The sequence below is a fragment of the Oryctolagus cuniculus genome, chromosome 1 (genome assembly GCF_051225735.1).
Source record: "Oryctolagus cuniculus isolate XC-2025 breed Fujian yellow rabbit chromosome 1, ASM5122573v1, whole genome shotgun sequence".
Taxonomy (NCBI): Eukaryota; Metazoa; Chordata; class Mammalia; order Lagomorpha; family Leporidae; genus Oryctolagus; species Oryctolagus cuniculus.
Window position 1 is genome coordinate 84747145 of NC_142867.1, and position 25137 is coordinate 84772281.

The window sequence follows — 25137 nt, forward strand, 5'->3', positions numbered from 1 at the left end:
GTTTGTTTTTGGTTTAGGTAAAATTCAAGGGCCCTTCAGCCTTAGTCCAGGAATGCAAAGAGAAGATTTCAAGATGGTATTTTGTACTTAAAACCTCATCAATGTCAAAGGATACTTATTATTCAGGTTGACTCTGGTGTTTTAGAAGGTGATTCTGGGAGCCCGTGCTGTGGCATTGTGGGCTAAGCCTCTGCCTGTGGCTCTGGAATCCCATATGAGCACCAGTTCATGTCCCAGTTGCTCCTCTTCCAATCCAGCTCCTGCTTATGGCCTGGGAAAGCAGTGGAAAATAGCCCAAGTACTTGGGGCCCTGAACCAATGTGGGAAACCCATTAGAAGCTCCTGGCTCCTGGCTCCTGGCTCCTAGCACCTGGCTTTGGATTGGCTCAGTTCTGGCTGTTGTGGCCATTTGGGAAATGAAGCAGCAGATGGAAGACCTTTCTCTCTGTCTCTCTTTCTCTCTGTCTGTAACTCCACCTCACAAATAAATTTTGAAAGTCAGAGCTACACAGAGAGATGAGAGGCAGAGAGAAAGTGGAGTCTTCCATCTGCTGGTTCACTCCCCAGTTGGCCGCAACAGCCAGAGCTTTGCTGAACCGAAGTCAGGAGTTGGGAGCCCCTTCCAGGTCTCCCACATACCCATGTGCAGGGGCCCAAGGACCTGGACAATCTTCTACTGCTTTCCCAGGCGATAGAAGAGAGCTGGATCAGATGTGGAGCAGCTGGGACTCAAACCAGCATCCATAAGGGATGCTGGTATTGCAGGAGGTGGCTTTATCCACTACGCCACAGTACCGGCTCCCAGTAAAATCTTTTTTAAAAAAAGAAAAGAAAGTGATTCTGGAAGTTCTGAATTCTGTTGGTTCTAATACCTGTTTCTAGCTTTCACAAAAAAGTGAATTTGTACTATTTTTATGTTTATTTTTATTTGCTTTCATCTACTTGAAAGGGGTGGGGCAGAGAATCTTCCATCTGATGCTTCAATGCCCAAATGCTTTCAACAGCCAAGTCTGGGCCAGGCTGAAGTCAGAAGCCTGGAACTCCATCCAGGTCTCCCAAATTGGTGGCAGGGACCCAAGTACTTAAGCCATTATCAGCTGCTTCCCAGGTTGCATTAGCAGGAATGCAGGAGCCAAGGTGCTGGGACTCAAAACTGGTACTCCATTATGGGATGTGGACATCCCAAGCCACATCTTTAACCTGCTGAGCCACAAAGCCTGCCCCAGATTTGTAGCATATTTTTCAAACATTTGTCATTCAAAACACCATGTGTTGCTATGATCTGCTTTGCGGCACATAAGATGAGAAGCGGCTGCGAAGGATCTGTCTGCTCTTCACTATTTAACTGTGTAACTTTGGACCTCTATTGGCCTCACTTTTTTCTAAAAGGCTAAATGACCCTTAATCGCCCCGAGAATTCTGACTTGGTGACACTAAATAGAGGACGTCTTATGCTGCACCGGCCTCTTCCTCTTGCCCTCTTCTTGGCTTTAGCAATAATTAGAAGGCTCCCCATCACCACTGAAAGGGATACTGAATGACCTGCTTTTCTAATCTGGACACTGCGCATCCCTTGATCTGACGCCTGAGGCTTCACTGTCTACCTGCTCATCCAGTCTGAATGAGTGGCCTTGGGCCAGCTCCCTGAGGAATGCTGCAGATTCAATGAAGGAGAAGGCTGCCCTCTCAGCTACTTTTCACCACCCAGCTATCTGTCTTCTCTATGGCTCTAGCTGTTTCCAAGGGTCATGTTTGAACTCAAAGGACCCTCCTAGATCCATGATATTTTCACCAGTGTGACTGATGGTATCCTTATTTTATAAAGACATTATTCTGCCTGCACCTGCCTGGTCAAATTCTTTCCAAAGAGACACCAGCTAGATTGTGCCAAGTCCCCTCCTTGAGGAGAACGGTAGCCCGGATAGTGCTCTTGATTCCAGTCCTGCCTAGCTCAGGCTTGCTCTCTGTCCCTGACAAGCATGACTGACATCCCCATTTATTCTCTGTCAAACCTCCTCAAGTTATGACAGATGTAGCTACATGTATATTTACATGTAAGAGCATTGATCCCTAAGCTAAGTCTTAACCATTTTTCAAAATTAGCATTTCCATAGAATTAACTCACTCTAAAAAACTCATTTTAAAATACATATATGTGTCTGTGTGTATGCCTGTATGTATATATACTCAGAACTGGCTCTGAAATTAGCTTTTAGGTTTTTTTTTTTTGTATTGTTTTTTGTTTTTGACAGGCAGAGTGGACAGTGAGAGCGAGAGACAGAAAGGTCTTCCTTTGCCATTGGTTCACCCTCCAATGGCCACCGCGGCCAGCACGCTGCAGCTGGCGCACCGCGCTGATCCGATGGCAGAAGCCAGGTACTTATCCTGGTCTCCCATGGGGTGCAGGGCCCAAGGACTTGGGCCATCCTCCACTGCACTCCCTGGCCACAGCAGAGAGCTGGCCTGGAAGAGGGGCAACCGGGACAGAATCCGGAGCCCCGACCGGGACTAGAACCCGGTGTGCCGGCGCCGCAAGGCAGAGGATTAGCCTAGTGAGCCGCGGTGCCGACCAGCTTTTAGTTTTAATTTAAAAAATTAACCTGTAGCTTTTGGACTTCTTCCTAAATAAATAACTGAACAGTTTGAAGAAATATGATCAAGCTATGTAGAGCAATATAATAATTTTTTGACCTCACATCTCGCTCTTTCAAAATGTATTTTACTTTTCTGCAATTGTCAGAGCTTCTCCTTGTGAAGCTGAGCTTCAGGAATTAATGGAACAAATTGACATCATGGTAAGCAACAAAAAAATGGATTGGGAAAGAAAGATGCGGGCTTTGGAGACACGATTAGATCTTCGAGATCAAGAGTTGGCAAATGCACAAACCTGTTTGGATCAGAAAGGTCAAGAGGTACTGAATACATGTGTTAAGAACTTGTTAATTCATCAGACTCCCATATATAGTGTTTATTGCATCGGATTATGTATTTCATCGCATATACTTTTTACCAGGCATCAGTGACAGCACTTACTGTTTGAAATGCTGTCAGCAAACAGTTTGCTAAATGTAATTTCTCAAATAAGTAGCAGATACTAAATCCATAGATGTAGCTGATGAAGGTAGACATATGGTGTCAACGCCATCTGTAAAAGTAAACATTGAACATGTATGTGAAAAAAATGCTGTTTGTAAGCAAAGATGCAAATGCTTCTGCTGCTATAGAAACAAATCGTCTCTTTGCATAAGGCAGAGTTCAGGAGTATGTGTCTCTTCTAACCTGATAGAAAAATATTTCCTGAAAGAAATGAGGTGTGAAGAATAGATTACAAGACAAAGGAGAAGAGAGTGTAGTGAAGGTGTCCCGTTGCCCCCGTGAGGCTGCTCACTGCCAAGCTGGTGATCATGGAAATGTGTCTAGGTACTCTCAGACTCACAAAGGAGTTCAGAAAGCCACCTGCTGGCTTAACGGGGACTCTTGTGTCCTGGGTTTCTTTTAGCTGAGGCATGAGAGAAATGTTTCCTAATTAAACAGTATAACACCATCAGTTAACTTGTTCACCAGTCAGTTGTCTACTTCTCTCAGCTTCTCAGTAGAATGTAGTTTTTGGCATAATCACGTTGCTGTTTGGCTGGTTAACTTAGTTATTGGCACCTAATTTCCCTTCACAGTAGACAGGCAACGTCACCAGGCATGGCATTTGCGAGGGAACATTCCCTCACTTCTAAACCTCTAAGGACAAAACGTATCCAAGGTTCACTTGCTTTCTGAGCAAATAAATTCTGTAAGGCAAATCCTTATCAACTGCTCCTTGTAATAGGTCAGTTCTTACAAAAATGTAACAATTACTCCATAGTGCCGGTAAAGCGGAACTCTCTTGACGCAAAAGCACCCCTCCCCCACAAGGAGCTGAAAAGCCAGACGAGGTCTCACTTGAGTCAGGATGGCATAGCCCTCCAACAAGATAGCGCCAGATAAATTCTGATTCTGAATTTAAGATGTGAGAGTGATAAAGACCTTCTGCTAAGCACCCACACCAGACTGTCCTCACGAGCGCCTGCTGAAATGCCGCTGTCATGCTTGTTTTTGTGAAGTTAATTATTAAGAGCTATTCTAGGAACTGCAGCACGCATATTTATTCCTGACTTGGTACAGCAGCCTTATTTGAATTGTGCTTCTATTTTATACATTTTCCGAGTTTCTCAGGCAAAGTTTAGAAAAAGGAAAAATTAAACTTTACTCTCAATACAGGTGGGGTTACTTCGACAGAAACTGGACAGTCTGGAAAAATGTAATTTAGCAATGACTCAGAATTATGAAGGACAACTGCAAACCCTAAAAGCTCAAGTAAGAGAACTTTTCCACCGTTTAATTCCACACATTTTGATATGTTTCTGACCTAAAAATTCTGTTGATTTTATTAAAACTCATTGTTTTAATGCAAGCTGAAGTTCTTATGTTTTAATTATATATTGTACATTTTCATTGCTTCCTATGTACTGATTTTGCCCCTTTCGCTAGACTATTAGCTTCAGTACTTCTTTCTCAAGAGAGATGTTAATTAATTAAATGATAATAAGTAGCTGTGAACAACAACAACAAAATTGTCTTCTGGGACTATTACCACCTAATAGGAATGTCTTTTATTCCCTGACAATTTAAACTATGGAAGTTTGGTATGACAAAATAGGTGACTGGGAAAACAAAACTGATCTTCATTATCTTGTTACTAGTAGAGTGTTTCACAGTGATAGCACCTCTGCATGTGTGGTGCAAAGGGATACTAATTTCTCAAGTATCCCTGTCTCTCCCCAAGTGCTGGCAAGCAAACAGTCCTCCCTCCCTTGCCACAGACAGAACACAGGCAGTAATCATCCGAGCATGTCAAATCCAACAGATGCGGCATCCTTGTATAATCTAGCGAGTGAGTCACTGGGAAACAGGATTCCATTATGAGATTTTACTTCACAATCAACGTTTTTCGAATTGCAAAGATTTCAGACATCATAATATAGCCAAAAGAATCCAAAGTAGCTGAAGCCCCTCAAGTACTTTTCAGAGAGAGGATCTGGCATTAAAATCAGAATATAAAACATTTGACGCCATTTAACAAGGCCCAACTTTGTAAGACTAGCTTAGTCTATCTAGACATTTTGCCTGCAATTCAAGTTAAGGCCACTAGATGGTAGCCTGGATTATGAAATTATACAGTTTCCCTGGCTGAGCTCATTAGCATTTTTAACAATCCATCTCGGTTTTTCTATAAAGATAAAGCTACAGAATAACAGCAAATGTGTTTCACTGTAATGATTCAGTGTAAGCAAAGAGATAAAAATCTGGAATAAGTTTTAAAAACTACAAAAATCTACCAGGGTACTTCAAAAAGTTTGTGAGAAAAATAAAAGCTTATGGGAAAATGGAATTAAAAGACAGGTTTATTTGAGGGCAAAAGACAAATTTAAATCCATGCAAAAGTTTGTCATAATATGCATTTTCCATGAACTTTTTAAATGAAAAAACTACGCATTAATTTCAATTTTTTTGCATCCAAATAAATGTACCTTTTCATTGCATTTTTTTCCATGACCTTTTGAAAGTACTGTTTACCAAATCTTTAATTTCTGGGTGTTTTTATCACCTTGTAAAACGTTCTGTTTGTATGGGTATTTGGCAGTTACTTGATAGTATAAATCCTTGCCATTTGACATTTTTCAGCTCTTACTATTTTATTGACAGCTGGTTTTCAGTGCTACCCAACAAATAATTTTATGATAGTTTCATGAAAATTTGTTGTGGAACACTAATAATGAGAGTTTAGGAAATGCTGTTTAAGTGGAGCTAATGCTGGCGAAGTTAATATTCCTCCTCTCCTGAGAGTTATGGTGCATGTTAGCACATTGCAGGCTGTAAGGAGTCCTGCATTAAGCAAATCCACTTAACCTTTTTAATCCATCATTTTCCAAAGGCATTGGACCTTGGAATCCTTTCTGTGGTTTTTTTTTTTTAAGTATTTATTTATTTACTTGAAAGAGATACACAGAGAAAGAGAAACAGAGAGAGAGAGAGAGAGAGAGAGAGAGAGAGAGAGAGAATCTTTCATCCACTGGTTCACTCCCCAGTTGGCTGCAACAGCCGGAGCTGTGCCAATCCAAAGCCAGGAACCAGGAGTTTCTTCCTGGTCTCCCAGGTGGGCACAGGGCCCAAGGACTTGGGCCATCTTCTACTGCTTTCCCAGGCCATAGCAGAGAGCTGGATCAGAAGTAGAGCAGCTGGGACTCAAACTGGTGCTCTTATGGGGGCCGGCGCCTGCAGTGCTTTCTGTGTTTTTAATTAAAACCTATTAACATCCCTGTAAGCAAGTATTTCACAAAGTATACTTTGGAAATTGTTTTTCAGAGAACTTACTAATTCCATGGCAACTTTCTGCTTCACTCTCCCCCTACCCTACCCTCCCCCCTCGGTTAAAAAGAAAGGAAGGGGGGCCAGCACTGTTGGCATAGTGGGTTAAACCTCCGCCTGCAGTGCCGCATCCCATATGGTGGTGGTTCAAGTCCCGGCTGCTCCTCTTCAGATCCAGCGCTCTGCTATGGCCTGGGAAAACAGTAGAAGATGGCCCAAGTCCTTGGGCCCCTGCACCCACATGGGAGACCCAGAAGGGGCTCCTGGTTCCTGGCTTTGGATTGGCCCAGCTCCAGCCGTTACAGCCATATGGGGAGGGAACCAGCGGATGGAAGACCTTTCACTCTGTCTCTCCCTCTCTCTGCCTGTAACTCTGCTTCTCAAATAAATAAATGAATGAATATTTTAAAAACATAAAAGAATAGAAAGGAAGAGATTTAGGGAGGGAGAGGGAAAGAGAAGGACAGGACAGAGGGGGAAAATGACACGGATAGGACAGGATTTGGGCTAGTGTTTAAGATGCCTCTTGGGAAGCCTGCCAGGGTTTGAATTCCAGCTTCTTCCTCCAGCCTCCTGCTAGTGGACCTTGAGAGGCATTAGGTAATGTCTCAAATACCTGGGTCCCTCTGGCCCAGGTTCAGGCCTAGCTGTTGCAGGGCATTTGAAGAATGAACCAGTGGATGAGAAATCTCTGTCTCTCTGTCTCTTTCCCTCTCTGCTTTTCAAATAAAAGAAGCAGAGAAGTACTCCGTGCTTGAGTAAGTAATATGTCAGATTTCTAACCAGAAAATGGTGTCTTATAGAAAATATGCTCTTGCTACTGCTTGTCACTCTATTGCTTCCTACTTTGAAATTCCTGGTTCATTTAAAATGTTTTTTCTAAAACATCCTAAGGGTACATTTTACTGTTACATTCTGCTTTGAATAGCTCAAATCTGTCAAAACTTTCTTGTAGAAACTGCTTTCCTTTTTTAAAAGGGAATATTTTCTTTTCTTTCTAAGCATTATAAAGCTATTATATATACACATACACATGCATGTCTATATATCTGAGACTTCCATTTCTGGAACAATAGAGTAGAAGGAAGCCCTTTTCCCTATCCCACTAAATACAGCAAAAAAAAAAAAAAAAATCCTGGACATTATTTATAAAACAACACAAGAAGACTTTGAGAAGTATTGAGAAGAGAAATTGGCCAGGGACCTTGGGACACAAAGAGTGACACAGTAGTGAGTTCCTTGGGATTTCTTTTCGCCTTTTGTATCCCAAACTGGGTAACAGAGAAACTTTCAAGCTGGACACACCAGTTGTGAAAGCAAGCAAACAAAAAGAGCCCCAAAGAAAGCCTGCTGGCTCCAGACAAAAGACTCGGAAGGAGACAGCCTGGCAAGATAAAACACTTTTAGATAATAATATCTCTAGCTCCAGCCAAACACCATAGTGGGGGGAAAACTAGCCCCACCGCTACCAGCAAAAATGGAGTAGCAAACCTAGATTTCTACCCTTACCAGACTACAGCAAGGTAGTCCGCCCCTGCCTACATGGTGCCAGGGAAGAGTAAGTGGACAGCCAGAATCTTCATCACCACTAGACGTCAGCAAGACCTTCCCCAGCTCACACTGTCAGTGGAGACCACGTCCACCTCCCTGGTGGCAATGAGGTACCTCCCCCCTCTCCTCTCAGGGATGGTTTCAGTGGAAACCTAGTGAGGAGACACTGCATCATAGTGGCCACTCATTCCACGGTATCACTGGAAGCCATGTAAGAAGCAGTAACAAGGCACTGTACCCCTCCAATCAAGGCAGAGTCAATGCAAGGCAAGTGGGAGCCCACCCTCCCACTCCCAGGCAGTAAAAGGGGCACCCTCAATGGACGCCAGTGGAGGGCAAGGCAAGGCCCAGACTCCCACCGCCACTCAGCACCGAGGTGGTGCCTCATCTTCCCTGCTGGGACACTGTCAGAAGGGGACTGCTGAAAGGCAAGATTAAAATGGAATGCACAGTGTCGTAACATACCCCACAAAAATGTCCAGGTCACTCATCATAGCAAGAATCAGGAAGATCTCAACTTGAATGAGAGAATGCAATCAGCGGATACAACACCAAGATGACACAGACGTTAGAATTGTCTGACCGAGATTTTAAACCAGCTGTTATAAAGATGCTTCAGTGGGGCTGAAAATGCTACAGTGGGCTGACGCTGTGGGGTAGCAGCTAAAGCCACCACCTGCAGTGCCAGCATCCCATATGGGCACCGGTTCAAATCCCGGATGCTCCAATTCTGATACAGCTCTTTGCTATGGCCTAGGAATACAGTAGAAAGTGGGTCAAGCCCTTGGGCCCCTGAACCCACATGGGAGGCCCGGAATAAGCTCCTCGCTCCTGGCTTTGGATCAGCCCAGCTCTGGCCATTGAGGCCATCTTGGGGGTGAACCAGTGGATGGAAGACCTCTGTCTCTCTCTGCCTCTGCCTCTCTATAGCTCTGTCTTTCAAACAAATAAATAAATCTTAAAATGAGTAAGTAAATAAATACTTCAGTGACCATCGTTTGATAGTAAAACAAACATGCTTGAAATAAATGAAAAATTGAAAGATTTTAGAAAAGAGATAGAAATATAATGAACTAACCTGGAATTTTATAACTGAAAAATATAATAACCAAACTAAAAGATCAGTGTATGGGCTCAAAAGCAGAACGGAGAGGACAGAAGAAACAATCAGTGGGCTTAGAGATTGTACAACAGAAATTACCCAATATGTACAACAGAAAGATTAAAAGAAAATGAACATTAGGGGCATGTGATATTATTGCAAAATATTTACAATGTATATAATCAGAATCCCATAAGAAGAGGAGAAAAGAGAATGAAGATTAAAAAGTGTTCAAATAATGTTCCTAATAAAGTTTCCCAATTTGACCAAAAAAAATGTAAACCTACAGATTCAGGAAGCTAAGTGAATCTCAAACAGAATGAACCCAAAGAAATCTTGCTAGGACACTTCATAGTCGAAGTCCTGAAAACTAAAAGACAAAATCAGATCTTGGGAGCAGCAAGACAGAAATGACATCTTGCTATGGGGGAAAACCAATTCAAGCAACAATAGATTTCTCATCAGAAACCATGGGGGCCAAGAGCAAATAGCACATTTTTCAAGTGCTAAAAGAACAGACCTGTCAACCCAGCATCCTATCCAGCAAAAATAGCCTTCAGCACCGAAGAGGAAATCAAGACATTCTCAAATGAAGGAAAATGAAGAGCATCTGTCTCTAGATCTCCCCTACAAGAAAGGCTGGAGGAAATACTCTGTGCAGAAAGAAATGATAAAGAAGGAATCCTGAGACATCAAGGAGAAGAAAACACTAGAAAGAGTAAAAACATAGGTAAAAACTCCACTGGAGTTTTCCAAATTGTTTGATATAAAAAAATAAATAAAAACAGTGTTACCTTGGTTCTCAATGTATTAGGTAACACTGCTGCAATAAATGGGGCAAGGTAAAGGAACATAAAAGCTGATAAACTTTCTACCTTCCAACTAACATATCAGTATGTAAATATAATGTAACACTGGAGCAACCACTTAGAAAACAAATACAAAAAATTTATAATTAAAAACACTATAAAGTTAAACTGGATTATAAAAAATGTTCAAGTAACCTACAGGAAGAAAGGAAAGTGAAAACAGATACCAGAAGCTACAGAATAAACAGAAAGCAAATTTAAAAAAAAAAAAAAGTCAGACTTAAGCCTAACATATCAGTAATCTCATTAAATGGAAATTATCTAAAACACCAGGTAGAAGTCAGAGATTGACAAAGTAAATTAAAAGTCTGACCCAATTTACTCTCTGTTCTAGAAACTCACTTCAAATATAACTATATAGGCAAGATGAAAGTAAAAGATAAAAAATAAAATAAAATCATACAAATGTTAATCGAAAGTAGAAGTGGTAACAAAGTATACAGTGAAGAAAATTAGCCTCTTTAGCAAATGGTGTGGGCACAACTGGATATACATGTGGAAAAGAATTAAGTTGAATCCCTTACTTTAAAGCATAAACAAAAGTTAACTCAAAATGGATCAAAAGTATCAATGTAGCAGCTAGTGTTTTGGCACAGTGGATTAAGCCCGCTCTTGAAACACCAGCATCCCACATCAAAGTGCTGGTTTGAATCCCAGCTGTTCTGTTTCTGATCCAGTTCTCTGCTAATATACCAGGGAAAGCAGCACAAGATGTCCCCAAGTGCATGGTCTCCTTTGTGGGAGACTTGGGGGCGTTCCAGACTTCTGGCTTCCTCCTGGCTCAGCCTTGACTATTGAAGCCATTTGGAGAGTGAACAAGTAGATACAAAATCCTTTCTCTGTGTGTCACTCCTTCTCCCTCTTTCTGTCACTCTGCCTTTCAAATAAGCAAACTTTTGCAAATAAAAAAATGAAATTTAAAAGGCTAACTATAAAAGCTAAATTTATAAATTCTTAGCCTAAAACAGGAGTAAACCTTCATAACTTTGAATTAGGCAATGATTTCTTATATATGGCACCAAAAGCATTGGCAATGAAAAAAAATTAGATAAATTTGACTTTATCAAACTTTAAAAAAAACCTTTATGCTTCAAGTAATACCATTAGGAAAGTAAAATGACAACCTACAGAATGGGGAAAATATTTAAAAATTATAAACAGATTGCATATATCTCATCTAAAACATTTAGGACCCGAAATATTTCAGATTTTGGATTTTTGGATTAGGGATGTTCAATTAGTATTTGATAAAGGACTGGGATCCAGAACTAATAAATAACTTACTAGTGAACAATAAAAAGACATATGATAAATTTTTTAATTGGATGAAGATTTGAACATTTTCCCAAAGGAGACAAAGGAAAAAATGCTTACCATCATTGTTCAATAGGGAAATGCAAATAGAAACCACAGTGAGAAACACTTTATACCCATTAGGACAGCTGTAATCAAAAAGATAGACGATAACAAGTATTGGTGTGGATATGGAGAAGTTGGAGCCCTATATATCGTGAGTGCGAATGGGACATGGTGCAGCCACTTTGGAAAACAGTTTGGCTGTTCCTGAAAAGCTAAAAGAGAACCTTTCAGCATGGAGGAACTTTCATGAAGTTTGTGTGTCAGAAAATCAGCAAAACCCACCAGCTGCCCATGCCTCCAGAAAGCCTGCAGACCAGGGAGACCATCCCTATGAGCTCTGGGACAATGAGGGCAATTATGTTCCACTGTGGTCTGTTGGAGATCTTTAGAAACTCAGACTCTGTCGGAGGGTTTGAAGGAGTCTATCAATTATTGCATGAATTCAGACACCATGATGATATCATGCATTTCCAATTACCAGGAGGTGACTGCAGCTGCCTCATCAACAGCATGTGTAATGGTTTTCCTTCACTATCTGAATAACCAGACTGTCTGTCAACCACCAGTAAATAGCTCACCACCACACAGGTCCCAGCTGTCTCCACTTTGGCAGAGCATCTTGCACAGGGATTGTGTATCACAATCCAGAAATTGTCATGACTGGAGAGGATGGTCAAATAAATCTCCTCAGAGTTAGTTGCTCTAAGAACCTTAGACAATGCAGATAGTGGTACCCTCTATGCTACAACCTTCCTTTGAACTACTGAGATTCTTAGGGTAAATTCTCCTGGACAACTAAAAACACGGGATTCCAGACAACAAGAAAATGAGCCCTCTCAGATACCGTCACTGACTGGTATGTATATAGACATCCCAACCAGAAGCATGTTGTAGCTACCAGTGGTCAGGTTGCTACATTGAGTATCTGGGATGTTAGACAAGGTACTATCCCTTTATGCCAAAGTGAGAGGAGATAACTCTCACCCAGCGAACCCAGACCATCTGTTCTGAAGATGGATCCCTCTGCTATTGGCATGCCTCCCTGAAAAATCATCACTCTTTCACCAATGAGGGAGAACCAGTGCTTTTTGGTCTCATAGCATTAATAACCAGGCTAATGGTCACCACCAGTCTCCTGTAAGTTCCTGGCTCAGCACCCATTCTGCAAAATACTGTACTGAAATCACCAGTTTGCTTCCCAGTATGGCTCTGTGCACAGTTCGGATGTTTTAGGTCTTTGTCTTGTTTGTGGAACTGATGCATAGCAATTTATGTTACTAGACAGCTTTTTTCGTGAAAGTAGTGTAATTATAAGATTTCCAGCAAAACATAGTTAGCTTTGTGAATTCCAACTTCTTGTGCAAAATTTTATTATTAGAAAATATGAGATTTGCAGCATAAACATCAGTAAACTATTGCTAATATCAGTGTTCAGTTTTGGCTTTTGTTAGTTGGATGCTCCCACAGCAGTTGCAGAATCTGATAAATGACTGATGATAAAAGATTTTGAATCTGTGGAAGAACATCAGAGGGGTCTTTGTGCAGATGAATACATTTCCTTAACAGACTATTTTTAACAGCTCATGAAACCAACCCTTCATTTCTGATGTTATGAAACTTTGCACTGTCAAACCATCAATGGATTCCTATAGATGGAATATACTCCCTGGTGACATTAGCTGATGCTAACACTTATTCTTTCTGCAAATGTTTCCCTCAATCCTTCCATCTTTTATTTTCTCAGTAATTTTCATAAACTTTTCCATGATGAACTGAATAGAGAAAATGACAAATTTATAGTTGAATTCAAACTGCTTATGGTGAAAATGTTTTGACAATTTCTTTTGTTAGAATAGATTTGAACAGAACTCTATTAACTGCTTAGCTATAACTTTTCTTGGAGAAGATAAAGAAAAAATATACTTTGCCTATGGATTTTTGCTTTTGCTTAATTTTATAACACCTGAAAATTGCAAAACTGGATATTGTTTAATAAGGTAGAATTTTGCCGGCGCTGTGGCTAATTAGGCTAATCCTCCACCTGCGGCACTGGCACCCCGGGTTCTAGTCCCGGTCTGGGTGCCGGATTCTGTCCCGGTTGCTCCTTTTCCAGTACAGCTCTCTGCTGTGGCCCGGGAGTGCAGTGAAGGATGGCCCAGGTCCTTGGGCCCTGCACCTGCATGGGAGACCAAGAGGAAGCACCTGGCTCCTGGCTTCTGATCGGTGCAGCGCGCTGGCTGTAGCGACCATTTTGGGGGGTGAACCAACCGAAAGGAAGACCTTTCTCTCTGTCTCTCTCTCACTGTCTAACTCTGCCTGTCAAAAAAAAAAATAAGGTAGAATTTTGAATAAGTAAACTGGCTTTGAAAGTAAAATTTGATAGATAACAAGTGTGACAGTAGTATGAAGATAGGGGTGAGAGGAAAGAATTTTTCATCTTTATTCTTATCCAAAATATGAATAATGACCTAACATGTAATGTTTAAGACAATTTGATGACATCATTTTTCCAGTTTATTATACTAAATGCATTATTGCCTATGGCCTTAATGACAAATCATTGCTATTTCACAGTTGAAGTGTATATTTACTTACTTTTAGAACCCCAACAAGAGAAGGTACGGCAAGCTTTTGCTGTTCTGTCCTAATGAGGATTTTCCCCTTACTGCAAGAGATTATGGAGTTTTGGTGTTTGAGTTTTTGGTTTTTGAGTTTTAAAATGGGATATATACATATATGCTTTTTGATATATATTTAGGTCAAGAAATTAAAAATTTTGAATTCCAAAGAATTGGAGAAGAAAAAAAAGTTGCTGCTAGAAATTTTAATATGTTTATTGTTTTATTGTTGAAACTAATTTTTAATACTTTGTCATTACAAAACTAATTCATTACAGAATAAAGAAAATATAGAAAATAAAATTTTAAGTATTTATAGTCTCAAATAGAGATAATTTTCTTTTGATACCCCTTTTTATTAAACTATATGTAATTTTTTATGAAAGTTAAAATCTACATGTCGATCTTTGTGGATGCATATCCCCTAGCAGTAAACACATTACTGTCTTTTTAAACTACTATATAATACTCTGAGGTATAGATATGTATACCATGATTTATTTAGTTGGTTGCTTATTATTATTTCATATGTTCCTAGCTTTTCACTGTTATGATCAGTGCTATAATGTCTATTTAATCTGTATTTCCTTTGAAACTTGCTTATCGCTTTTTGCCATTTTGTGAGGTAGTTTGGCATTTCTTAATTTGCAACATCTGTCTATATAATCATACAAAGGATTTTTTTTTTTGCCTTTGGTCTATGATAAAATATTCAGTTTATCTCTTGGCTTCACTTAAGGTGCTTGTTATGCAGGTTTGCATTTTGTAAATGATTAAACCAGTTGATTTCTTTTTTTACAGTTTCTGCCCTTTACATCACACTGCCCCTATGTTAGGTTTATATAAATGTTAACTTGTAATTAGTTCTTTAAAAAAGTTAAATTTACAGTTCCTATATGTTGCAGTAGTTCCACACCTAGGTATTCGCCCAAGAAAAGTAAAAACATATATCCATTTAAAAACTTGTGCACAGATGTTCACAGCAATATTATTCATGATATCTGAATATGAAAACAAGCAAAATGACCATCAGTTGATAAATGGAAAACAAAATATGGTATATCCATGCAGTGGAATATTATTCATGTGAACTTTATAGTAGGTGAATTATATCTCAGTAGAAATTACAAAAAAAATTTACTATCAGTTACAGTATAGACAGTTGTTCCTAACTTTATTTGTAATAGCCAAAAACTGAGAACAATCAAAATGTTTCAGTATGTGAATGTTTAGAAAATTATGGTACATTCATACCATGAACTATTATCAGTAATAAAAAGGAATGAAGAATTGATATATTCACGAGTCTCAAGGGAGGCTGAGCGAAAAAAAAATCCATCTTCAGAAGGTCATATACTGTATGATTCCATTTTATGACATTCCTAAAATAACACAATTATAGGGGTGGAAAACAAATTAGTGACGGGGGTTTGAGGGGTGTGAGTGATGTTAAAGGGAGGAGATCTCTGTGGGGATGGAATAGCTCCACATCTTGGTTGTGGTGTGGGCACACAGACTCACACACATGATAAATGACATACAGCTATACACATATTAAGTTTCATGAGTCTGATACTATACCCTAGTTCACTAAGATGTAAATATCAGAGGAAATGGGGTGAAAAGGACCTGGAATGTCCCTGTAGTGACTCTGTGACTTCCTGTGAGCCTATAATTATCTCAGCATAGAAAGTATAAACAAAAAACTTCCGAAAGCAGAGAGAAGTTTCCTCACAGATGCTGCTACACTATGCTGCTTTTAATCTATTATTTAAAGGTAGAACAAGAAATGGGGGAAAAATACAACATCTCCGTTATTGAAAGTTTTACCAGTAAGAAAATAATTTAATCAGTTTTTAGATGTAAATAATTTTAAAGTTATATCAGCGTGAATATATACTTGACATAGCTCGTGTCTTAAATGTCTAGTTTTCTTGGAAAATATATAAGCTAGTTATTTTATAGATTGAGTTACTGAAATTAAAATTGTCAACACAAGATGGCACTAAATAAAAGTAAGAAAAGAACCTGTTTTTTTCCAATTCTGAGCTTTGCTACATATGGTTAAAACAAAACTGAACAAAACATTTATGAGGTGAATCATTGTTTAACTGTGCAATTAATGAAGTCCCAAATTTACATGAAAGCTGAATCATGTTCAGCTTCAATAATTTAATTTTAATAACTGGTTCCATCTTCACTAATTGGAACATTTAAGCTTAACTGCACTTTCTAATCATGACTTACATTTCCAAAGAGGTACACAAGAAAAGAAATATGGTGAAATCAAGTTAGAATAACTGGTAATAGTAAAAGATGAGTATTTTCTATTATTTGCAGTTTTCCAAACTAACAAATAGCTTTGAAAAACTGAGATTGCACCAGATGAAACAAAACAAAGTTCGACGACAAGAGCTGCCACACAAAGAAGAAATGTCCTTTGAAATGAGCAATTTGAACCAGAAATTGGAGGTGAGATCCAGTTCCTAGTTTCTTCATGTGTATAAGGATTGCTTTCATGGCTGTGGCTATGTGTTTCTAGCTACACAGTGGCCTGTACAGCAGTGGTAACAAACAGCATACAAGTCAACTTCTCACTGAATATATTGTCTTAGTGCACCTTTCCTTTTAGGCACTTAGTGAATTAAAGCATCACTTTGATTTATACATCTTTTATATATATATCAGCATTTTGGGAGAGCCAAAAAAAAAAAAAAAGTTCAAAGAAACTGCAGCTGTTGAGTGAAATTGAAGGACACCCTTGGGGTCAGTTAAAGGGAATATCTAATAAATCTTTTAATGGCCATTTAACTATTAGGTACTTAAATCCCAATGAAGCCTCATACCCTCTTCAGAGCAGGGCTTGAAGTTGCAGGGTTTTTTTCTTTAAAGGCACAGTACCAGTCCAATTAACTTGCCCGACATGTTCAAGAACTTCTCAACTCTGGAACTCTAAAAAGGTGTCATGGGTGCACTTACTCTTGACCCCTCCGCTTTCCAACTTTGGAAAAAACAAAGCAGCCCATTTCCTCTCCTGTGCTCTTTGGTGTTCCTGCTTCAAGTCATGGAATCGCAAATGGAGTCTACTGTAATTTCCTATTATCTAACCTTAGCCGAGTTTCCAGGGCTGCTCAGTTATGATTTTTAATGGGCCTCAAGTAGACTTTTATGCTGTGCCACTCGGTTTCCTTCCTTTCGAGCCCTAAACCCCAGCACCCTCCACCCCAGCCAGTGATTTCACTTTCTCCTCCTCATTGATAGGCAATAGCCCCGCCATCACCCAAGCTGGACACCTCTATGCGATCTTTGATCTGTTCCTTTCTCTTTCGTGTATTCTAGTCCAGATCTTCCCTTTGCCTCTCATCGCCTATCTAGTTGTCATTGCCACATTTCATACTGCATCTTCTTACTCTCCAATTAACAGTCCTCGGGCAAAATACCTTGAAGATCAGAAAAGGAAGCAAGAGAGAGGAAGGAAGGGAAGAGGGGAGGGAGGGAGGGAAAGAAGGAAAAGAAAGAAAAAGCCTGGGATCACAGCCTTAAATTCAGGCTATTTCAAGAGCTCTTGGGTGTTATCTTTAAAAATACTGCAAATTTTACATTCTACTAAATAATACAGTTTTCTCTTTAAGAGTTATCTATTTACTTGAAATGCAGAGTTACAGAGAGAGAGGGAAACACAGGAGCTTCTTCTGGGTCTTCCACATGGGTACAGAAGCCCAAGCACTTGGGCCATCTTCCTCTTTTTTCCCAAGGAGCTGGATCAGAAGTGGAGCCGCTGGATATGAACTAGTGCCCATATGGAATGCCAGCGTTGCAGGCAGCGGCTTCACCCATTGTGCCTCTGTATACTTCTCTGGGTACAAAATTAGTCTCAGTAAGCTGGCACTCCTACTCCCTGGCTCTTGCTCTGATATAACCAGACTAGCCTCAAAAACGGGCTGGTCTCATAGAAGATGTCCAGACATGTATACTGCAATATGCATGTTCTCTCACCAACAGAGCTGACTTCACACACAGATACACATTTTGTTGACTTTTTATGGGATTTTGTGGGAGAACCACATTCATATATGTATTTTAAAGAACAGCTTTACATTTTTATTAAGTACTTTGTGCACAACTTAAATTTAGGGAACTAAATATTTACATAAAACATGTCTTGTGAAATTATAGTGGATGGGACTGGTACTGTGGCACAGTGGGTTAAGCTGCCACCTGCCGTGTTGGCAATCCCATATGGGTTTGAGTCTTGGCTGCTCCATTTCCAGCCCAGCTCCCTGCAACTGCACCTAGGAAAGCAGCAGCAGATGGCGCAAGTCTTTGGTCTCCTTCCACCCACGTGGGAGACCTGGATAAAGCTCCTGGCTCCTCGCTTTGGCCTGACCCAGCCCTGGCCATTGCAGCCCTAATTTAGGGGAGTGAACCAGTGGATAGAAGATTTATCTCTCTCTCTCTCCCTCTCCCTCTCTCTCCTCCCTCCTTCCTCCTTCTCTCTCTGTTAACTCTGCCTTTCAAATAAATAGTATTTTTAAAAAGGAAAAATTATAGTGCAAATTAGAGGCAACATCTGCTTTGATATGTTTGTACCATCCAAAAAAATTTTAAACACTATGTAGTTACAATTTACCTTACATAATTACAGATGAATACCTCTTTTTATCAAAGTTTACTGTTAAGTGATTCTTTTTTTCTGTTTTTGTTTTTTGAAGATTTATTTATTTTTATTTGAAAGGCAGATTTACAGAGAGGCAGAGAGAGAGAGGGAGAGGGAGAAGCAGAGGGAGAGAGAGAGAGAGGTCTTCCATCTGCTGGTTCACTCCCCAATTGGCCACAATGGCCGGAGCTGTGCAGATCCGAAGCCAGGAGCCAGAAGCCAGAAGCTTCTTCCTGGTCTCCCGTGCGGGGACAGGGGCTCAAGGGCTTGGGCCATCTTCCACTGCTTTCCTAGGCCATAGCAGAGAGCTGGATTGGAAGTGAAACAGCTAGGACTCGAACTGGTGCCCATATGGGATGCTGGCACTGCAGGTGGCAGCTTTACCCACTATGCCACAGCACTGACCCCTGTTAAAGTGTTTTTACTTCGGGACAAACATTTATACATTGGAATAATACAGGAGGAAGTCTGTAGTAGTGGAAGTACATGATACTTTATAACATAAAACAGGCCTTGACCAGTGCATTAATTTGCCCCATGACTGTTGGGCAAGGTTGTAAGCCTCACAGAAATGCCCTTGTTTTTCATCAGTAGATGGAGTTAAAAGTATCTGTTGGGTGACATTGTGGCTCTGGAAGAAAAATGCACACACACACACACACACACTGTGAAGCATTTAAGGTTGAAAATATATGAGGTCTGGAAGTCACTTTAACATATTCTAACAAAAAAAGTTGAAGAGATAAGGAGAAATAGACTATGTCAGTGGCAGTTAAACAGCAAAGGACACATGGGGCAGGGGTTGTTTTACTCCCTTGTTTTATGTGAGTATAAAACTTTCATAATAAAAAGTTTAAAATCTCCTACAGGTGGAGGTTTGTAGAGTCCCTGACATACTTGCATAGTAATCACCAAAGACCATCTCCTCACTTTTAACAGAAGTATTTTTCTGTGTATCTCTGGAAACTCTAATTTTAATGACCCTGAGCCAGAAAAGGATTGCCAGCCACGGAGAACTTACTCTGGAGTTCTAGGGAAATCTACCAACCTTCAAAACCTAGGCTGACAACTCCTGTCTCCACAAAACCCTGTGAAGTCCTATAGGTTTCTTCCTGGTTCCAGGCTACTAGATACATTATGCTGGTTTTCTAGTCTGGAAACTACAGACGTCAATAAGACCAAGACAGATGTCAATAAGACCAAGGAAGGCAGGGATGCCCACCTCATTTATTCATGCTGTAGTATTTGTAAGAAGTGGAGGTTAATGCTCCTGTCTCTCTCTATAGCCTTTTTTTTTTTTTTTTTTTTTTTTTTGACAGACAGAGTGGACAGTGAGAGAGAGAGACAGAGAGAAAGGTCTTCCTTTGCCGTTGGTTCACCCTCCAATGGCCGCCGCGGCCGGCGCACCACGCTGATCCGAAGGCAGGAGCCAGGTGCTTCTCCTGGTCTCCCATGGGGTGCAGGGCCCAAGGACTTGGGCCATCCTCCACTGCACTCCCAGGCCATAGCAGAAAGCTGACCTGGAAGAGAGGCAACCGGGACAGAATCCGGCGCCCTGACTGGGACTAGAACCCGGTGTGCCGGCGCCGCTAGGCGGAGGATTAGCCTGTTGAGCCGCGGCGCCGGCCTCTCTCTAGCCTTTTAGGAGATATTTATTTTCAGCATTATTTGAGGTTGTTGGGTAGGTGACATTGAGTATTTGTATTATCTAAAAGAAACTAAGTGCATAAGTCAATCTTGCCCAAATTTTGACATCTTGCTACAAAGATTCCTTTCTAAATAAAAAGTAAGTAGAAATGTTCAAATCTAGACCACATTTATTGGAAAACTTTACCTGTTTTCTACCTGAGCCTAATTTTGTAACCTTGGCATTATTACTTGAAGATCTTGTTTTCCTGTACCAGTTTTTATATTGTTGGATGTCAGAAACGAAGTCAATTAATTTTAAAGGACTGCCTTCATTTATCCTTGTAAAGATAGTGTACATCACAAGACAGTCTCATATATTTAGAAGGGAGGTCTACATTTTTTGAAAAAAAAAATTATTTATTTTGAAAGGCAGACTTACAGAGAGAGAGAAAGAGAGAGAGAGAATCTTCCATCCTCTGGCTTACTCCCCAAATGGCCACAATAGCAAGCAAGGACTGGGCCAGGCTGAGGCCAGGAGCCATGAGCCTCTTCCTAGGCAGCAGGGGCCCAAGAACTTGGGCCATTCTCCACTGCCCTCCTAAGTGCATTAGCAGGGAGCTGGATTGGAAGTGGAGTAGCCATATTGGATGCTGGCACCACAGGCAGTGGCTTTACCCACTATGTCACAGTGCTAGCCCTTGGATTTCTATTCTTATTTCTTCAACCATATATATCATCCCTCAATTTTAGGTCATGTTAATTACCCTAACAGCTTCCTAATGTATAGCCTGCCTTCATTGATTATTTGGAGACTTGTGGATTATAAATGAAAATATACCCAAATGTTTTTAAAAATCATTTCTGTCTAGAAAATATTAAATACTATGTTATTCTCATTTTAAGCAAGATGTAGCTTTTATTATCTACATTAGTATGTTTCTTTTCCAGAATAACCAATCTAGTCATTTCAGCCCTCTTCAAAAGAATACAAATCACTCTGGCCAAATGAACTATGTTCCAATTTAACATATTGTAGGAAATAGATGAGATAATCACAGCATCATCTGCATGGCTTTTATGTAACAATATTATTGTACTTACACTGTAAAATTGCTTTCATGTGTACACTTCCCTCCTTTATTATGTATTCCTTGATTTTCTTTCCTTTCAAAAATCTTTTTATAGAATAGTTCTGAATTTTCATCTCTTCACAGTACCTGGTGGACATCAGTTACTCAATAAGTTCTACTGAACTGATAATTGGAAACATCAATACATCTACACCGTGTTCACAGCACATCACCAGTATATGGTCATGAACTTAGGAGCTGTAAAGTCTACTTTCAGCCATGTTGTTTTCTTTGAAAAGTCTAGTGAGAAATGTTTAAATTCCAGGAGATGTTAATACTATGCTTTTGTTTGTGCATTCATGGAACACAAGTAGTATCTGGCACTCTATCAAGCGCTGTGAACAATCTGAAAGTAATAAAATACACAGCCCTTCACATTCAGTTGCTTAAGCCTGGACAGAATGACAAGAATGGCCAGCCCTAGGAAACATTGAGGAGTGAAGTTCTATTTGGTATCCCCAGTACGATGCCTTTTGTTCATGTTACTAAGTCGTGAAGTGATAATCATGCTCTGTGACTGTACTACTTCAGAAAAAAGTCAAAGAACTGTATGTGCTTTATAAAGCTAGTGCCACTTCTTCTTTCCCAGATTAACCCAACTGATACTCCCTGCATGAGACCTCAAATGGTTTTTCTGTTTCCAAGATTGAGTGGACTTGGACAAAACTTTGAAAGCCACATCACTATCTTAGTTCAGGCTGCTGTGACAGAATAACATGGACAAATCGACTTAAGCAACAATCATTTATTTCTCACAGTTCTGAAAATTGAAAGTCCAAGTTCAGAGTATTAGGTTCTGGTGATGGCCCTCGTCCTGGTTTATAGATGGCTGTCTCCTTATATCTTCATATAGAGAAAAAGAAAAAAACTCTCTCATATCTCTTCTTATTAGAGCACTAATCTTTATGAGGGTTCCATTCACATGGCCTAGTCATTTCCCAAAGGCCCCCAGTCCAAATAATATCATATGGGAATTAGGCTTCAACACATGGATTTGGAGCATGGATGGGGGAACACAAATATTCAGTCCAAGCAGTGGCAAAATCTAAGCTCTATACAGGGCTGGAGAACCTTTTTTCTACTAAGAGCTATTTGCATATTTATAACATCCTTTACAGGCCATACAAAATCATCAACTTAAAAATTAGCCTGCTATAGACTTACTGAATTTCAAGTCCCGAAAGCAGTTGCCTTGGCAGAGCCAGACCAAATGGTTTCATGGGCATTATCATTCCCTATCCTTGCAAGGGAACAAGTTTAACGACTGATTGTAGAGAATGGAAGGAGGGAAAAAACTTCCGGTATGAGTAAATAGAATGAAAGTAATTAATTGAAGAAAAAAGATGTTTGGAAGGTAGCTTATTAATAGCAATTTTCAGAGGAACTTACAATATTTTTAGTAAATAGAATATTTAATGCTTTTTGTACAAGGACTAAGTTATAAATTCCATATTTTCCTAGCAAAAATTAGAAGACTAATAAATCCAATATGAATGATTTGATACTTAATTTTTATAATTTTCCTAATAGGCAAAGAATGGACTTACTTTTTAGTCCCCTCTGAATGAAGGTGTAAATAAAAGAAACCCTATTCATTGTGCTTCACAATGAATAATATTCTTCAATTTATCTTTGTTCCCCCCATTTTTTAAAAGGAATTTAGAGCAAAATCAAGAGAATGGGATAAGCAAGAGATACTATATCAGACTCACCTAGTTTCTTTAGATGCTCAGCAAAAATTATTATCTGAGAAGTGTAATCAATTCCAGGTATGTTACTTAATAATAACCTCTGAATGTAAAGTTACATACTGGTGTCTTTGCCATTCAGCATGGAATCTATTTACAGATAGAAATGCTAACTAAGTGAAAATGAGTAGAGTAGAGCGGGTATAGTCACCAGTTCATGAACTATCTGTGATAGTGAATTTAGTCTACATACCTCAAGGGATGATGCTTTTTAAAATGTCATTGTCATTATGTCATTAGACAACACCTTTTGCATGCCTATGGACAATGTCCTAAGAGAATCTTGGATTGTTTGACTTGCTGACCAAACTTGTAAAAGACTAATCACCTCTTCTTATATGAGAGACTTCAAAAGCATGTGAAAAATGAAAAGATAAATATATTTCAATTCAAAAATCAAAATCTATGCAAAGTGTTTTCATAATACACAATTTTTGACGATGCCCTCATATTTCTTAGCCTTTTTCATTTCCTCTTCTGTGAATTGCCTCCATATATTCTGTCCATTTTTCTTCAGTGTTGTCTTTTTCTTATTGATATATAGAAGTTATTGTACATTAGCAATGATTAACGCCTGTTATTGCCTTCACAGCTGTTTCTCCATAATCCAGTTGTTTCTGTTTTCCTTTGCTTTAAATCAGAGAGACATTTTTCAACTATTGTGTAATTGAATTCATAATTTTCTTCTTTTACAGATTCTAGACTTTCATTCATGCTTAATAAAACTGGCCAATCTGTAGACCTTTCCATGCTCTAGATCTTTGCTTCAATGTTATACAAGCATATTTTCACTTCAACCATTTAATTGAGATTTCATAACAAAGAGAGACTTTATTATAAAAGGCCAACCTTTCCTATATAGTAACATACTTAAATGAGTTTTTGCCAGTTGTTTTCTATCATTCATGTAATGCTTAAATGTGATATTCTTCATTGAATTTAGAGTTTTTACATTTCTCAGAAACAGGCACAAAGTTACCAAACTCAACTAGATGGTAAAGCACAGAGCATAGAAGACAGCAGCTGTGAAATTCCTCGCTTGATATGTGACCCAGATCCCAGCTGTGAAACCAATGAGAGAGATGAATTCATTATTGCCAAACTAAAATCAGCTGTGAGTGAAATAGCACTAAGCAGGAATAAGTTACAAGATGAAAATCAGAAGCTCCTGCAAGAACTGAAAATGTACCAAAGACAGTGCCAGGTAAGAATATATTTTTTGTCATCCAACTAGTATCGTCCATGTTCTGTTTAATGATGACTCAACAGGTATAGGGATTATAGAAAGCTCATTTTCTACTATATGTGTAAATTCAGTCCATATTTCCTTAGTAAGTAATTCCCACTTGATGAAGAAAGTAGTTAATCTCATAGGTAGTTTGCCTCATCAGAGTGCACTTTGGTTCAATAATGACATCATATGCATTGAAAGTGAGTATAATAGATTCTCATACAGACTTCTATGCCTGAAAAACATGGCCCTTTAACCACACACCACCCTCTGTACCCTGTAATTTCTTTGACCCTATACCTCTCTGACTCAAGGAATCCTGGATGAGAGGTCCAGGAAATCATGACAAGTTCAACTAGTTAGTAACTTCAGGAAAAGGCATGGGAGTTACTCCCTGTGATTTATCACTGGTAACCTTATCATAATCATTTGACAAGCATTGGCCTCAAATGCATTCTGAGGTAACTTATATTATGACTGGTTGGTTCTCCAAGCATTAATTTTTTTTCTTGACCCAACAATCTTCTTTCTTTCTACTTCTTGCTGTAATTAAGAAGGTTATACACATTCAACAAAATTGATCATTACTTATTTTCTTACTAAAAATGAACACCTTGTTCATGAGTATCCAGCTACTTGATATATTCAATCAACATAGATATATTCTAGGTTTTTCTATCTCTCATCCTAGGTTTATTTCCCACCCTCAAACATCCAGCCTCTTGCTTCCATCTCCTCAATGACAACCAGCCCATCTCTTCACACTACTTTATTCTCTCTCCATCCTAAAATGTTTTTTTGAGGTCACTAACCAAACAGACTTTCACTTCCACAAGGTATTCTA

General features: G+C 39.4%; 1 protein-coding gene, 1 long non-coding RNA gene and 1 pseudogene across 3 annotated transcripts in view; 2 read left to right on the forward strand and 1 right to left on the reverse strand.

Annotated features, from left to right (window-relative positions):
• Nucleotides 1-25137, reverse strand: part of LOC149128495 (uncharacterized) — a 63665-nt gene that overhangs the window by 33495 nt on the left and 5033 nt on the right. The window lies entirely within an intron of this gene.
• DEUP1 (deuterosome assembly protein 1) overlaps nucleotides 1-25137 on the forward strand; it is a 101297-nt gene that overhangs the window by 27816 nt on the left and 48344 nt on the right. The window contains exons 3-7 of one of the 2 annotated variants that reach the window (XM_008262709.4): nucleotides 2741-2912; nucleotides 4252-4347; nucleotides 16239-16370; nucleotides 22970-23083; nucleotides 24024-24266. In XM_008262709.4, the coding sequence (XP_008260931.1) occupies nucleotides 2741-2912; nucleotides 4252-4347; nucleotides 16239-16370; nucleotides 22970-23083; nucleotides 24024-24266 (757 nt within the window). The remainder of the gene's footprint in view (nucleotides 1-2740; nucleotides 2913-4251; nucleotides 4348-16238; nucleotides 16371-22969; nucleotides 23084-24023; nucleotides 24267-25137) is intronic. The other variant, XM_089332403.1, reaches the window with a different exon arrangement.
• On the forward strand, nucleotides 11527-12577 carry LOC149128497 (nucleoporin Nup43 pseudogene; annotated as a pseudogene).